Raw genomic sequence first — 17,460 nt, forward strand, 5'->3', positions numbered from 1 at the left:
AGTTACAGGACATTTTGAGAGATGTTCCATAGTCCCCTGAAACTGCATCATCCTTGGAGGGCAAGGGGCAAAATTTGTCCTTTAAGTCCCTCTGATCACATTAGTATAGGCCTCAAAGTACGGCTGTTAAACATCCAATAAGGCTAGTTCCACCAGTCTGCTGACCTAGCTTTTTAAATGATAAAAAAATTTTGTTACAGTGAGAAAAAAATGACTACAAAGGTGGTCTTTGGATAACATTCAAAAGAATGTAAAATAAAAGGCAAATCTTAGTTTATTCTCCAAAGGTGGTTTGTGATGTGTGCAGTCAAACATTGTCACGCAGGAGCTGGGGTTGTAACTCAGTAGGAGAGCACATGCTAAAACACACAAGGCCTTGGGCTTAATCCTCTTCATATACTTAAAAATAAATTGTCAGAAAAAATATAGATCCTTGCTTTTCAAAGCCTCCAAAGGAGGATTTTTTGGACATACACTTTAAAGTACAACACAAGCTGGTGGTGAAAAGAGTGGGTTTTAGGGACACTTCAAACTCTCCCTCCACTTATTTCTACCTGTATTCATCTTTGTAGAATTCCTTAATGTTTCCAAATCCTAATTTTCTAATCTCTGAACTGATATTTATCTGCCACTGAGATTTCATACACATTGAAATACATAAAACATAGGCTTTTTTGTCACACTATCATCATGAACATTTACATTTTTATTATCTCTCATCCAGGACAATCTAGAAGCTGCAACCTGAGGCCTTTTATTCTAGGCACCAGAAGAAAGGAAGAGTGCCTGAGAAGCATTTCACCCCATAATAAACAGCAACTCGGTCTTTTCTATTTAGGAGAGAGTCACAAGACTACTCCAAAACTGATGTCAGTTCTGGATGTTGATTCCAGTAGCACAAATTAAAGGTGCTTTTCACAAGATCCATCTGACTAAGCATATGACTTGAACATTAAGTATTCTAGAAGATTGATTTGGACTCCAAAATTCATTTTTGATAAAGTTTTCATTATATGGTCAGCCAATGAACTAGTTCTACACTAACCCTTTAATGTCAAATTAAAATAGGTGGAACATAGTTTTGAGTTTTCAGACTTTGGAAGCCTTTGATCTGGATCAAAGAGAGGCACATCTAGTCCACTGCATGCTTCACATGACTCGCTTATACATCCCAATCTCATGTAGAATAGTATTTGCATTTCAGATAAACCTCATATTTCTTCAAATTTTCCCTTCTAAAAGCATGCGTTTTGATGGAGAAAATGGAATTAAAGTCTAGAAAAGTTGAAGCTTGTAATATCAAAGTTATGTTTGCTGCAGTAATGTCCATAATAAAGATTTATTAGACCTATAAGTGCATAGCTATAAAACATAGACTTCAGCGAAAAAATCCAGGATTTGATTACACAGAACATTTACCCAGAAGTAATGATTTTTCCTGATCACAAACAAAGCTATCACTGGCACAAAACATCCTACACGTTCTTATCAATTTTTATGACCTTTATCAGCCACCATTAGGATAAATAAAGCTTAAAAGTATACCATATGTGTATTCTGTTCCTAAGAGGTTTTTTTTTTTTACTACAAGTACCAGTTGTTCTTGAATTTGATGGTGCTGTTACTAGCTACTCTTTGATAACTGCAAATTCAATTTCCTAATTGATCAATCATATTGAATCCAATTTGAATTATAAAAATAGGGTTGTGTGAGAAATTCTGTTACTGAAGAAAAATATTTCATTAGCTGAGCTTTGGGAACCCTTGTTGTATAGACACATTTTATAACCTCTCATACTGAATCTTATAATGTGCTGTACTATTTAATTATCTCATAACACTAGAAGGTATTATTTTTAATTAGGCATGAAACTGGAGTGGAACAAGAGAGGGGAATAAATTGGATTATAATACAATATCTTAACATTTAATTATTTCAACAGGATATATGCTTTAAAATGAGAAAAGACATCAAATTACCCATCCTTGTCTATAGGGTCTTGGCTAATTTATTTATACTCTTCTTACCTCATCTGTGAAGTTGAACAAGGTGTCTTGCATTTCAAGAGACAGGAACTTCTCCATAGTCAAAACTTCCTCTTCTATCCTAAAAACCACATCAATGACCAGCACAGCAAACAACATTGGTGCAGTAGTGGCACTTTTATCTTGGGGGTAATCAACAGCTACCTAACTGGACTTAAAGCCCACTCAATGGGAGGAAACTCATGACTGGTTACTGTAAACCTAGCCAAATAACACATAGCTGGAGAGGTCATCGATCTTAGAGAAAATCCCAAGGCTCTCACATCACTAGGCAAATGTAATTTCTTACTATGTGCAAAATATGGATCCTTAAATTTACAGACAAGTATCCCAGTCACCACCCATCAAAATAGCTTCTTTTTCAACAGATAGAGATTGTTACAGAGTTACACCACTGGTCACACATGGAGATTCTCTGTGAATTGCCCAAGCTTAAGTAGCACATCTAGGATGCAACCTCTACACTTAAGACTACATAAAACAGGGGATAAAAAGAACACTGATGCATCTTTCAATTCTCATCAATAAAGCTCCCTTATGCAACAGAAGGCCAGGAACACAAAAGGCAACAAATGTCCAAAATGCAAAGAATAAGAGTCTTCAGAACATGAGTCATTGGACGAGATTCCTATATTGAGGTCCGCCCACCCAGGGCTCAGGAACCATTGTGGAAGGGGGATGGAAAAATTGTAAGAACCAGGGAAGAGGTACATGACCACATGCAAATAGTCCTAGAAGTACCTGGGACCCTTCTCATACAAATGTTGAAATGGTGTCAACATGCACAAGACCCATGCAAACTTAGGCAGACAAAAACCCAGCACAGAACTGTGGAAATGAACAGCGAGCCCCAATCTTAGTTGAAGAATTCTTGGCAGCTGATTGCTGCTAGGTGAGGAAGAGCAGATCTTCTTGAAGAGAGAAGACTTTAGATAGGCTGACTAAACCCCGGTGGATGAACTTGCACTGAGGGGCATCTGGGGACACTGCTATACATAATAGGCCTTAACACAAATGACAGAATGTATGAACTCCAGTGGGAGGGGGGGATATGGGAGGGTACCAAAGGGGAAGGGAGTACAAAGATGATTTTCTGTATGAAATACACAAAAATTCAATAAAAATTAAAATGTAAAAAATTCCTCTTCTAAAAAAGGATTAGTAAAGATACAAAAATGGGGTTACTAATAAAAGAGATAGCTGTGCCTTAGTTCAACAGTGTCTTAAAGATGTGGCAAGCCTCCGATGGGACAGTTATAAGATATACCAAGGAAGCTGGATCCTACATCCAGCAACTGTAGCTTTAACAAAGATTACCATTCCCCTAGCTTACAGCAGAAGAAGAATGAAGCCTGAAATGAGTTTGTAATGTGGGACAATACGTGTCTCAAAATAACCTCTATGGAGGGTCATGCCTTCCTGGTGCTTTGGCTTCTAAATTAGACAATACTTAGTGAGTTAGGGAACCACAGAAAGAAATTAAGCTGATTTTTCTTCTTAACTAACAATATGGAGAGTCAAAGTTTAAATTTCTCTAAGGAATCGCCTTTTGTCCAGAGACCAGAGCTACCACAAGGATGTTAGATTACTGAGCAGCCCATTAAGTGCAGGGACTCCTTGCCTTGATACCTTTCCATCTTCCTGACTCAGCCTGAGTGGTATAGGTGAGCAATATGCCCTTTCTTTAGCAGATTCTCTACCACTTCCAAGAAATTCATAGGAAAGTTGTTTGGTGCTCAATTTTAACCTATATAAAAACCTGTTATAGGGGCTGGAGGGATGGCTCAGCAGTTAAGAGCACTGACTGCTCTTCCAGAGGACTGAGGTTCAGTTCCCAGCACCCACATGGCAGCTAGCAACCATCCATAACTCCAGTTCCAGATGATCCAACACCCTCTTCTGACCTCTGCAGGCACTGCACACACAGGTGCACTTATATGCATGCAGACAATACACTCATACACATAAAATAAAAATAAATATAATATTTTTAAACCTGTTATGAGTCAGTGAGAAATATTTTATGTCTAAATTTCCCTCAACCTCTGTAATATTCCTTAATCTCATTACATACAGAAGACATATTTATAGGTGATAAATTGCATGAACGGTCCCCATTGAAAATTAATACACTGAAGGAGATTTGATTCTCTATTAGAGAGAAAAACTAGCTTTTGAAAGCAAGTATTTCTGCGGTCAGTGGAAGGAGATTAGTTATGCTCAAGCAGTCTGCTCTTTCTCTACTGCTTGTGGATAAGCTGGTCATATCCTGACAGCCTGCACACATGAAGAGACTCCAAAGATAGCAATGCTGAAATTGAATCTTCTGGTGGTGTGGGAGGCACAGAGATAGGAAGTTAATTTTCCTTTCAAGAATGCAGACTGGTTAACTGTAATAAATGCAGTAGATGTTAGTGGTGCCCTGTCCAGATTCCATTTGGGCACATCTATCCCCTAGCTGCTACGAGTGTTGGCTGCTAAAGACTCATGTTTGCATACTTATCAAGGCCACTTTGCCCAGAATATCTTTGGAATCAAAACCTAGGTATCTTTCACATTTTAAGGTCCATTTGGGTTCTCAGACCAAAGCTAGACTCCAATTGAAATACATTTAATCCTAGCTTCTCCTTGTGTTCTGTCCTGCTATATCCATAGATGTTTCACCTAAAAGCATTCTTTCAATAAATCATTTTTACAAAAATCCTCATCTCAGGCTTTATCTCTGGGGAGCCTTACTAAAGACACTAGAAAACTAATTTGTTTCATTTCTCTATATGTAGTCTCTGCTTTCCTTTTTTCAGTTAAACCAACTCTCCTTTCTTGACTCACAGAGTTTTTGGCAAGACCTCACTGATTTTGTTTTCCCCCAATCCCAAGTCCATCAAAAATAACAGATTTTGGGGGTGAGAGGTTTCCCTCATGCCGAAAAGAAAATGTTCCCCTGCGCGCACACGCACAAACACACACACACAGAGCTGAGGGGAGAAGAAAGATATCTTTGAGTCCCTTGAGCACATAGGACCTTTGGCCTGCTCCCCTCTATCCCAGAAAAGACTAGAAGCTAAAAGCTGGTAGCCATATGATATACTTGGCAATCTTGATTCTATCCAGGGCTGTCAGTCTCCCTGTCTCCTCTACACTAATCGTGACCAAAAAAAAAAAGGCTAAATGATTCATAGAAAAGTTTGACACTTGGATGCTGGATCTTCCAGCTACAATTAGTGTGGAAAAATATCCCCCATATTTGTTTGGATATGTGTAACCCCAGAACCTTGTCACTACCCACAGATCACTGTGATAGGTACCCTCCTCTCCTGATAGGATGGGGACTGAGGGTCTACATAGGGTTGTTACTGTTGTTGCTTTTATTTTTATTTATTTATTTTTATTTTACTAGTATAAGTGTTGTGCCTACATGTATATAAGTGCATCCATGTTGTACAATGCCCACAGAAGCCAGAAGAGTGCATCGGATATTCTGGAACTAGAGTTATGGACCATTGTCAGTCGCCAAGTGGGTTCTGGGAACCAAGCCTGGGTCATCTGTAAGAGCAGCCAGTGCTCTTAAGCACTGAGCCATCTCTCCAGCCCAGGGTTGTTTTGATCAAAGACATCTAATACTTTTTCATACTTCAGTCTTGAAAACTCTACCAAGCTCAGTTTTGTACCTGTTACGTGAAAGGACATCAAAAGAAGAATATTATAGCTATTTTAGTCTTAAATATTTCATTAATAGAGTACTTACAAGGCATTTTCACCAATTGAGAAAAAGCCATACTCTGCAAGTTAGCCTGGAAAAATAATCCCAGGATCACATAAACAGTCTAAGTACAACAAAGTTACATATGCACATCCACATCTTCAAACAGAAACACCATGGGTAGTCATTATTGGTAGTTTATTTTTATTTTCTTCCTTACAGATTTCTATATTTTCTAAACTTTTTATGGGCAGCATTACTGGCTTTTTAAGTAGCTGGATTCTTCTTGATTTACTTTGTACTAGCACCCACAACCAGCCACACTACCATCAAGCCTAGTGTGATCCATGCTGCTAGAGCTGAAGCAAATAACTCAGGATCTGCCTTATAATGAGAATAAAGAGTATGCTTTGTGGGAGGAAGTTTGAAGCTCCTGGAGTCAAGCTGACTCTAAGGATGGGAGTATTGGGGAGGAGAGGGAGGAAAGAAATGAAGTTTTGTCGTTCTCCTCCTTCAACATAAGCAAACCAAGCCAAGGTAGACAGAAAGATCAAAGCCTATTCCTACGGGAACAAACAGTATACAGTGTTCAGTGGATGTTCCAACACTTCACTGCAGGTACAAACCCAATCTTTCTGTGTTCAGAGTCTAAGTTGTCAAGTCCCCCATCCCCTGCTCCCTGAAAACCTCTTCCTCCCCTCTGCCTTCTCAAGTTACCAATGCCAATCATTTCTGCCATTGTCACTGTCTGAAATATTAGAAGGCATGAATAAACTGAAAAAGAGGCTAGTTTCCAATGTCTGCATTGGGGGAAAAAGCGTTTCCAAACTAGAAAACTGTGCTACTACCTTGCACCTCCACACTAGACATCTCCCACCAACACCCGCCCTCACAGGAACCTACAGAGATTGAATAATCAGAATGGGTTTCCTCCACTTCTTATCTCTTCCTTGGCCATAGTCACACAGCCTCCAAAGGAATAGAGCTGGTGCCTAATCAAGAACCTCTGTCTGGGCCAAGACTTCAGTTTGTGGGCTCTGATCATGTGAAGCCACATCTCTAATGAATTCAGGCCCTAAATTTTTCCTGCCATTATTCACAAAACAAAGAGTGAACTATACAACTCTCTCTCCCTTCTTGCCCCCACAACAATACAGAGGATCTTTCCTGTTCTTTTTAGTCTTTGCACACATACAAAAAGCACTACCTTTCTGTGATGACTGGAAGAGACAGCATCTTCTCCTGAGCTGCTGGCCACTTCCACTTCTCCTCATCCTTATCTCTGCTATCCTTATCACTGATGTTCACCATTACAATCCTGAAGATACCTGGAGATGGATCTTAGGAAGAGATGTCAGAAAGGAAGCAGAGAGGAAGAATGGATTCTGTTACTTGTTAACCCTTTTGTGTCACTTTATTTTTTAAACAAACATACATTCTATTTATTATGGGAAAATATGATAAGAACTATTTTTAGTTTAAGAACAAATGTTCATTATTTTAAAAGGTATGTATCATAACTAATAATTCTCGAGGCATCATGAGTTCCACAAAAATCACTCAAAGAAATCTTAGGGCGTTCAAATTTTGTTACGTGACAACATCCTGATTTCCTGACATAGGAAATCACTCACATAAAAGCTTATGAGTTTGATAATATGCCATAACCAAGTAGGCTTTATTTCTGGGGTACATTGTTGACTCTATATTTAGAAGCCAGTCGTTCAATTATTTGTTAATTCAACACATTTATTGAGCACCTATTATGTGCTATACATTGCTCCCAAGGTTGTGGTTAAGCAATGAGTAAAACAAGCCTAAACCTATTGAAAGAGAAAATAATTAACAAGATAAACAAACACATGCATGCTGTTCATGATAAGTACAAAAAAGCAGGCGGCAAGGAAAGCAAAAGATGGGAAAGACTGCATGAAGTCCCAGTGGATGTTAGAACATCATGACTTAGATAATCACTGACCTAGAAGTTTATAAGTTTGGTAATATGCCATAACCAGCTAGCTTTTATTTGTGGGATGCAAATTGACCAGGGAAAGACTCAGAAAATTCAGCTTTGAAAATGTGGTGCATTATTCTGCCATAAAAAAGAAATCATGTCACTAAATAGGTGGAACTCTAGATCTTTGATCACCAAAAATAAAAATAAAATGATTGAACTGGAGATCCTTGTATTAAGAAGATTATGCCAATCAAATAAATATAGGTATTTCTTGTTTCTTTGTAAATGTGGAATCTGGAAAAGATGTGAGACTAGAAAACGAACTATCAGGATGGAAGGAGATCATGGAGGGAGGGAATAAAGAAATAATTGGAAGACCAGTGTGATTAAAATGCATTATATGTGTATATAAAAATGTCACAATGAAACACATTATTTGTAGTTGCTATTCATTGTAAGGGGCTGGAGCTTGAACCCGGGGTCTTGTACATGCTATGCAAAAATATTCTACTAACAAGCTACATTCTTTAAAGTTCACCTTTGAGAAAATCTAAAGTTATGAAGAGTACATGGTGATACCTAGTGGAAGAGGTATTCCACGCAGAGGGGCAGGCAAATAGAAAGGCTGTGTGAAGGGCAAGTGACCAGGATAGTCCAGGAACATCAAGGAAGCCAGGATGATTCAAGAGAGGGAAAAAAGCATAGATGAAGTATAAGTGTAATAAGGCTGGATACGGTAAAGCCTTGTGAGTCATAGTGAGGATATTTGTATTTACTCTAAACAATGCAGGAAGAAGGCATGGAGTTTATAAAATGTGTCTGGATGTGTTAAGAATACACTGTAGAATAAGAAAAATGACAGAAATATGTTTGCATCACTCTATAATCCCTAGGGGAAAATAAACTTTGAAATAAAAGTATTTGACTTTTTTGTGGTAATGTATATTGAACTCAGGGCTTTATGCATGCTAGGCAAGCATTCTACCACTGAGCTAACTGCAGCCCAGAATTTGGTAAATTAAGTCATTCATTCTTTTTAAAACTACTAAGAAAATAGGAATAGGGAAATTTTCACTTATGTAGTAAAGAATTATATGTAATTTGATGATTCATTCTCAGTTAAATTAAATTAGATATAAAAGAAAATATCCTTAACCTGATAAAGAATACATGAAGCTCTCTGACCTGGAAAATTCATCATTCCCCTGTGGGCTACCAAAACAACATAAGTTATAAGTTTCCTCCACTCATTGAGAATATTTCTGAATATGACTTTTGGTGTGATACTACTAAACTAAGTGAAAATAACCTCAAAAAAAGAGACATCTCAGAAGCAACACGACTTGCACTAAGTGATGGAACAAAAGAAAACAAGATGAGGAGGCTCTCAGAGAAGGCCAGGTAGGATGAGGAAAAGAAAAGAGGAGGCATAAATATTAGAAGGTAAAAAATGAAAACATGTTTTCAAAAAAATGGCATATATTATATACCCAGGCAAATCAAAAGTGTCACCTAAAAACTACTGGAAGTAATAAGATACCAAAAATTGGCTAATGCAAAACAAACATGCAATATTAGAATATTTTCTCTTAAATAGAAAGTATCCTATCAGAAAGTGCAGTTCAAAAAAAAAGAAAATGTGGTTGGACTGGAGAGGTGGCTAAGGGGTTAAGAGCAGTTGCTGCTGTTACAGAGGACCCAAGTTCAGCTCCCATCACTCGTATCCAGAAGTTCACATCTGCTTATAACTCCAACTCTAGGGGATCTAACACATGTGGCATATACACATAGACATATATACATGTAAAATAAAAATAATAAAATAAATCCTTTTAAAAAAATAAAGTTTTTAGCACTAAGATAACTATTTATGAGCAAATAGTATGAATTACTTAGCTGAAGAAACTTGTGAAACATAGGACATAACATAAAAGTGGATGGAGCTTACATACTGTAGGTCTGGAGAGGAAATCTTGATTTTAAGATGGTAATGTTCCACAGATGAGCCTGCAGATTTACTGCAATTACAATGCAAATATCAAAGCCTATTTCTTTTACTACTTTTGTTCAATTTGGAACTTGGTTATGAAGCATCAATTCACCTCTTAAAATGTGCTTAAAAAGAAAGTTGGAAATTGTTAGCAATGGCTGGGAATAGAAAATCTAGAACAAGGCTTTTTCTCTGTGTATATTTTATATGTTTATCATTTTGGTTTATTTTTCCTGTCATGATGGGAGGTTGAATCAAGGTCTCAAAAAGGCCAAGTAGTATTCATTACTAGACATAACCAATTCTTAATCTTGACTAATATATAAACCACAATCCCTTTAGGCCATTCTATTGGTCCTTAATATCTGGAGACTAGATCATAGAACCCTTGAAAAACCGATTGGGACAAGGACCTCTAATCCACCTCCCAAACCTCTACTTAGACACACATACCATAAGAAATAAAACCTCGCAGGTGAATAAAATTCAGGTAGTCCACAGATTTGATTGGGTAAGAACACCTTATCTAGGTTAATCAATGTGCTCATTGCAGACTGTTGTTTGGGTCTGGACATGTATATCTGGCTAAGGGAGCACCAAAGTAGGTGTGGACTGACAGTGATCTTGCAGCAAGCTTAGAATATTTCTGGGTACCTTGGCGCTAAGGTTGCCAGAGGCGAGAGGCCCAGCAGGCTATAACCCTTAGACCAGGTAGTAGTAGCACAGTGTTAAGGACAACATTTACCAGGACACTATAGAAAGAGATATACATCAGGCAGATCTAGCAGCTTCCCCCAACAATCATTTCTTCTGCTACAGGGGCAGATGGGAATAGCAATCTCTACTATGCATTGCTGTTTGCCCCTCAGAAAGGAAGGTGGGCAAAGGCATTTACTTGGGTCATCACTTTATCTGTGTTTTTTGTTTTGTTTTGTTTTGTTTTTTGTTTTTTGAGTAAGCAGCAAAGTCAGATGTCTGCACACAGGGAAGAGAATGACAGGTTCTAGGGGCTGGAGAGATGGTTTAGTCGTTAAGAACACTGGCTGCTCTTGCAAAGGACCTGGGTTTGGTTCCCAGCACCTACATGGTGGCTAACAACCATCCATAACACCAGTTCCAGGGGAATCTGACGCCCTCTTCTGACCTCCGCGGCCATTGCACGATAAGGATGTACTTACATACATGCAGGAAATACACTCATACACAGAAAATAATAATAAATAAAAGAAAATAAAAGCATGACAGGTTCTAGACTATGGGAGGGAGAAATAGGGCAGCAGCTTCCATCCTTCTTGACAGGGCAAAGAGGACTTTGCCACCTTGTACCCTTCATCCATGCCATTCCCTTGGCCTTGAACTCTTGGAGATGGATTATTAAACCAGGGACAGGTGTTCAAAATTGCTGTGGTTACAGCCATCAAATTACAGGAGATTCACACAGCAGTCAGCAATGGTGTGGTAATATTAATAAATGTATTTCTCTAACAGAATAAGACGGAATCACTTGTTTACTTAACTTAAAAGCTGTCCCAGTAGGAGAAAAGGATATTATTTGTCCAGAATAAATAAGATAGGGCAACTGAACACATCTTCATGGATCAAATTATAGATCATATGGAAATAATGCTTATCTTATTTAAAAATCACACTTTTAGATGTTCAAATACTTAGCGGGCTTTGAAATCTTGGTGTGCTTTCTCATGTGGCCAATAGAATTAACTTCCTATGGGGTAAAAGTTAACCAAAATTAATGGAACAGATAAATACTTTAAAACAATAAATAAATAAAACATGTCTGTCCTTTATTGCTACTCATTCTCACAGTGAGTTTTTGCTTTATATTGTGTCTTCCCACTGTAAAAACAAAGCTGTGATCATAGCGTTTTAAACAAACCAGGAGTATTCCAGAAAGGTAGATCTCAGTCCCCATTCCTTGCCTCCTTTCTGACACTGGTCCCTTATTCTACACTGAAGCAGACACTCAACTACAAGGGAAATGGTGGAAACTAAATAGGACTGGAAGATGGAGAATGGAGAAAAAAAGCATCGGGTAACTCACGGGGGGAAATGAGATCATTCCCCAACAAAAAAGTGAAAATTGTCAATAGGTCTCCCACAAGATGCAGCTCTTCCCCAGTAACCAGAGGAAGGCAAATTCTTACAAAGAGAATGGGGCTACTTTTGGTCTCCGAGAGTACAAAGGCAAAGAATGAGTGACAGGACCTGATGTGGTGGGATGAGATAGGAGTGGGATAAAGGAGGGGGCTCCTGCTCCTGGTAGGAGCCAAGATCAGAGGCTCAAGCTTACTGGCGATGCGCCCCTCACGTGATCAGGAGCTGACGTGGGCAAAGGTACTTAAAGCCCTGACTGCCATCGCTGCTGTCCTCCTCTTGGTACCAAGGCTAATACGCTGTACACTGCCGAGCGCTTTACCCAGCCGAGGAGAAGGAGAAAATTCTCTCAGAACCCGGCAGGTGGGTGTGAGGGTGGATATGCCTGGGATCCCTGAATAGAAGTAGCCTAGGGATGCGGGAGGTCAAGGCCGCAGGCGCCTCTGCCCCCGCTCCGGGCCAGTTTTCCAGATCCCGGGCTGGACATTGGGTGGGCAGCGGAGAAAAGAGAGGAGTGGAATGAAAAGACTGATAGATTTAGCGACGAAACCGCCCACTTACTTCCTTCTCAGCTGGTGCTTTGTGGTTTTGTTTCTGGCACTCAGGCCCCGCACCCCGTCTTGAGAGGAGGAGGGAAGAAATAAACGTGGCAGCGCTTTTAAGGCCAGCCAGCGGGGTGCAAACGGGTGGCTGGATGGGCATGCAATTTGGAAGCAATTGGTACCTTTCACTCCCACCCTCCCTTTTCAGACACCTCGCTGCCACCGCCCTGCTCCCTCCCCTCCCCAACCAGACCCCAGCCCTTCTGGGGTGCTAGGAAATGGGTGTGCCAGCCTCTGTGGGAGAGATGGCGGATTTGACGCTGTCTGGGCTTCACAGGCGAGGGGACCCCAAGAGAATCCGATATTAAATCGCCGTGCTAACTGCCAGGCTGCTTTCCAGACACCTGTGGCCCAGCCAGCCCTGGTCTTTTCAGAACTGGAAAAGGAATTCTGGTATGCTGGAGAGAGAAATGGCGGTTGCCAGGGGATTTGGGTCGGGGGTGGGAGGCGGAGCCCAGAGCCGAAAAATCAGAGAAAACCATAAAACCATGACCCTGAAATTGAGGAGGGTCTAAGCGCCCTTGTTCTGCGAGCCAACGCTAGGCCTGGAAGCTAGAGGTGAACCGCGGCTGATCATAGGAGGGGCACATTAGAATATCTGGCAGAAATCCCCCAGGCCGCTTCTTAGCCAGGTTTCCCAGCAATCTCTCCTCTCCTACTCCGCTTCGGTGCAGAAGAAGGGGTGTGGCGCGGTGTCTCGGAAAAATGGCGGCCAGGGGCGGGGCAAAGTGGAAGGAGGGATGGAGTGCCTAGGGAGCCTGCGCAGGCTGGGGTGGGGCGGGGGATGCGAGGAGCTGGAAGAATTAAAGGAATTGGGATGCGGAATTGTTTGCCATCCTGGTGAGCAAATCCTAAAAGGCAAATACTGAGACTCTTGTTCTTGCTACTGATCCATTCACCAGGCTCCATCGTCTTCACTCTGTATTTCTGCCATTCATCTGGTTTTCAGCATCAAGCTCTGGTTGAACTTAAAGGAAGGAGAAAGAACTCTGAATTCTTGCAGGTCAGTGTTTGGGGTGGGAAATGCTGGCCCCCTGGTGTGGGTATGGCAGAAACCAGAGCATAGATGTAGAGGCACACCTATCTATATCTTCTCTTTCTTTAAGACACCTTTGCACTGGCCTGTGCTTTTGGGTGCAAGGAAAGGGGCCTGTGACATATGTCTTTTTAAGGTAAAAGTTGGGAGAGAAAAGGATGGAGAGGAAAAGAGGGAAATATGTGGCCTTTCAGAATTTAAGTTAGGAAAGGAACCACAATGTGTCTAGGAGAGGTTCAAAAACCCTTTCTGTGATCTGCCTGCAGGGCTGCCTGCCTGCAGGCTCTGCAAGCTGCAGGCACAGTGGAAAAGAACAAAGTGTTCCTGATCCCAGGAAGTTGGTATGTACATGAACACCATCTAAGGATATTTGAGTTGGGGTGGGGGGCATCATAGATGGATCTTAGATTTCCCACTCTCTATCAGGTTTCCATACTACCTTGAATCCCCCTTCCTGCGTTTAGGGACAAAGAAATTATAAGTGTTAGCAGTAAGAAGGTGAACTAGATTGAAGATATGCCAGGGTTTCTAAATCAGCAAATGCAGGCCTTGACACCTATGTTCCCAAACTCTATTCTAAGTCGGCCTGGTTAGACACAAAGTGAGCCTAAGCCCTGTAGTCTCTCATTTCTAACATTTACCCCTACTAGGTCCAGCTCAGCTTGCAGCCTCAGGAGAACTTTTGAACCTGAGTTCAAGAGCCTCGCTTGGTGCGTTCATCCCACTAAAGCAAGCCAGTTCCACACTCTGGATCCAAGAATCATTCCAGCTGAACCATGAGCCGAGTTCGGGATGCTGGCTGTGTAGCTGCAGGGATAGTGATTGGGGCTGGTGCCTGGTACTGTGTTTATAGATATACTAGGGGAAGAGACCAGAAGAAGAAGAGACAGGCCAAGCCCAAGAACCGGGCTACAGTGGGTACTGGAACCAAGGCTAGAGCTGGGCTAAGGGCTGGATTCACAATTGACCTTGGGCCAGGATTCAATCCCCCAACCCCACTCAGTGCTGAGGCAGTGAACAAGGCCCAGGATGAAGCATCCACTGTTGACCCAGCTGTAGCTGAGGAAGTGGTTCCAGCAGCACCCAGCCCTGAGGTTCAAAAAGAGGCAGAGGGTCAGGTCCAGAAGGCAGATGGGGCTGGGAATGAGCCTAAAACTGAATTAGTAACAGTGCCTGCAGTTACTTCTGCAGTGACACCACCTCCCAAGGTGGCAGAGGTTTCCACAGCTACAGAGGCCCCAGCAGGGGCTCCCAAAATGGCAGAAACCCCCAGCACAACAGAGGCTCCTGGGTCAGCAGCACCTCCCCTGGCTGCAGCACCTCCCCGGGCTGCAGCACCTCCTGGGCCAGCAGCACCTTCAGGGGCAGTAGCATCTCCTGGACCAGCAGCACCTCCTGGGCCAGCAGCACCTCCTGGGCCAGCAGCACCTCCCCAGGCAGTAGCACCTCCCCGAGCAGTAGCACCTCCTGGAACAGCACAGTCTCCAGGGGCAGCAGCACCTCCCAGGGTAGTACAGTCTCCAGGGTCAGCAATGCCTCCCAAGACAGGAGCACCTCCTGGGACACCAGTGCCTCCCAAGGTGCCAGCAACTCCAAGGGCATCAGCGTTCACTGGGGCACCAGCACCCCCCAGGGCACAGGCACCCCCCAGGGGAATGGCACCTACCCAGAGGGTAGCAGTAACAGAGGTGGTGGAGGGTCCTAGGGTGGTAGCACCTACAGAGGCTGCAGAGATTCCTAGAATAGCAGCACTTGCAGTGGTGGCCGATGGTCCTGTGCCCATAATGCTTGCTGGGGCTATAGAGGCTCCTGGGACTTCCGGATCCTCTAGAACAGCACCAGCTCCCAAGAAAGCAACACCTGGAGCTCACACTGGGGCTATACCTAAGGCTGGGTCAGCCACTGGAGCTGTACCCAAAGGTGGGGCCAAGGGTGGATCCAGGTCACGCAATGGAGGCAAGGGTAAGGGCAAGAAAAACAAGGTTGAAGTAGATGAATTGGGGATGGGCTTCCGTCCTGGGGATGGGGCTGCAGCCGCTGCAGCCGCCTCTGCTAATGGGGGAAAGGCATTCCTAGCCGAGGTTCCTGATTCTGAAGAAGGGGAATCTGGGTGGACTGATACGGAGTCAGATACAGACTCTGAACCTGAGGTCCACCACAGAGGGAAGGGGAAAAGAACTATCCCCATGCATAAACGCCCCTTTCCTTATGAAATTGATGAGATTCTGGGTGTCCGAGATCTCAGGAAAGTCCTTGCCTTGCTTCAGAAGTCAGACGATCCCTTCATCCAGCAAGTAGCCTTGCTTACCCTGAGCAACAATGCCAATTATTCATGCAATCAAGAAACAATTCGCAAGTTAGGAGGCCTCCCAATTATAGCAAACATGATTAACAAAACTGACCCCCACATTAAGGAAAAAGCCTTAATGGCCATGAATAACCTGAGTGAAAATTACGAAAACCAGGGCCGGCTTCAGGTGTACATGAATAAAGTGATGGATGATATCATGGCTTCTAACCTGAACTCAGCTGTTCAGGTAGTTGGGCTAAAATTCTTAACAAACATGACTATTACTAATGACTACCAGCACCTGCTTGTCAATTCCATTGCAAACTTTTTCCGTTTGTTATCTCAGGGGGGTGGAAAAATCAAGGTTGAGATTCTGAAAATACTTTCAAATTTTGCTGAAAATCCAGATATGCTAAAAAAACTTCTTGGTACCCAAGTGCCATCATCATTTAGTTCCCTCTATAATTCTTATGTGGAATCAGAAATTCTTATTAATGCCCTTACTTTATTTGAGATTATATATGACAATCTCAGAGCAGAAGTATTCAACTACAGAGAATTCAACAAGGGTTCCCTGTTTTACTTATGTACTACATCTGGGGTGTGTGTTAAGAAAATCCGAGCCTTAGCAAATCACCACGACCTGTTGGTGAAAGTGAAAGTTATAAAACTGGTGAACAAATTCTGATCGCTGTGTGCTCTCAATATGTGAGATTCCTTGGTTTTTCAGTCTGGAAGCATTGGAGATTGGAAGTAACTGCTTTCCCACTTGCTCATATAGTAAAGGGATCCTTTCTGCTGCCAGCTTTGAATAATGTATCATTGAGTGATGTTATCTGTGACAGTCTGCAGCTTTAAGCTGAACCATTTTCTGAATACAAAATAGTCCTGTAGTCCTGAGAACACACTTATGACTCTGATTGTGCTGCTTGGGTGGAATATTCTTTACTAGGTCCTCTATGTGAATTGATAGTAATCCTGTCCAGGAATGGCCTACTCTGCTCTTAATTGTTTTGACTTGAATTTTGTCACCAAAGACTTCATTTGTGTATCATCAATAAAGTTGTATGTTTCAAATGACAAGAAATTGTTCTAATGTGTGAATTTTAAATCTAGCTGTAAAGATAGAGAATGAATACAAAAAGATTACCGTCAGTGCCTCTCAGTGCCTGGGCGTATGTTATATATCAAATATATGCTATCTGGTAAAGTGAAACAACTTCAATGAAGAGGGAAGCACTTAAGCAGGGTCTGAAGAACAGCATAGAAGAGTGGTCCAGGAAGGAGAAACAGTATAAAGATATAGAGATGGGAACTTTGTTCCTATGATAGGGAGGGAGCCAGTTTGCCTGGAATAGAAAAACAGATTGTAGAAGAAGAGTGATAAAAGATAAAGATGATCATTTAGGATGAGGAAATTTTAAGGAAGGTCCTGAACCATAATCTTAGATACAAAACTATCCTGTCATTCTTGGAGTAACAGAGTGTGTGAGTGTGTGTGTGTGTGTGTGTGTGTGTGTGTGAAATAAGACTGGGAAGATTTGCAAGTGTGAGGACCTGAGTTTTGTCCCCAGAACCCACCCAAAAATGCTAGGTGTGATGATGCACGCTTGTAATCTCTGCCCTGGGAAAGCAGAGACAGGAGGATTCCTGGGGCTCCTGGATCACCCAGTCTAGCCTAATTGATAAGCTCCTGGCCAGGAAGAGGCTCTGTATAAAAGGAGGTA

General features: G+C 41.9%; 1 protein-coding gene across 7 annotated transcripts; it reads left to right on the forward strand.

Annotated features, from left to right (window-relative positions):
• Nucleotides 1–12,035: 12,035 nt before the first annotated feature.
• Armcx2 (armadillo repeat containing X-linked 2) lies at nt 12,036–16,820 on the forward strand. 7 transcript variants are annotated; one of them, XM_029553647.1, is made up of 6 exons: nt 12,061–12,168; nt 12,411–12,800; nt 13,310–13,410; nt 13,514–13,579; nt 13,710–13,784; nt 14,094–16,820. In XM_029553647.1, exon 6 carries the CDS (start codon nt 14,220–14,222, stop codon nt 16,419–16,421), a length of 2,202 nt encoding a protein of 733 aa, XP_029409507.1. In that variant the 5' UTR covers nt 12,061–12,168; nt 12,411–12,800; nt 13,310–13,410; nt 13,514–13,579; nt 13,710–13,784; nt 14,094–14,219; the 3' UTR covers nt 16,422–16,820. The 7 variants fall into 7 exon arrangements, with proteins under 7 accessions (XP_017657490.1, XP_029409508.1, XP_008846535.1 ...); XM_017802002.2 differs by lacking the exon at nt 13,514–13,579 and having other exon boundaries at nt 12,411–12,525; nt 12,685–12,800; XM_017802001.2 differs by lacking the exon at nt 13,514–13,579 and having other exon boundaries at nt 12,036–12,168; nt 12,556–12,800.
• The last annotated feature ends 640 nt before the right edge of the window (nt 16,821–17,460 follow it).

This window comes from Nannospalax galili, unplaced genomic scaffold (genome assembly GCF_000622305.1).
Source record: "Nannospalax galili isolate Female #2095 unplaced genomic scaffold, S.galili_v1.0 scaffold3, whole genome shotgun sequence".
Classification (NCBI taxonomy): Eukaryota; Metazoa; Chordata; class Mammalia; order Rodentia; family Spalacidae; genus Nannospalax; species Nannospalax galili.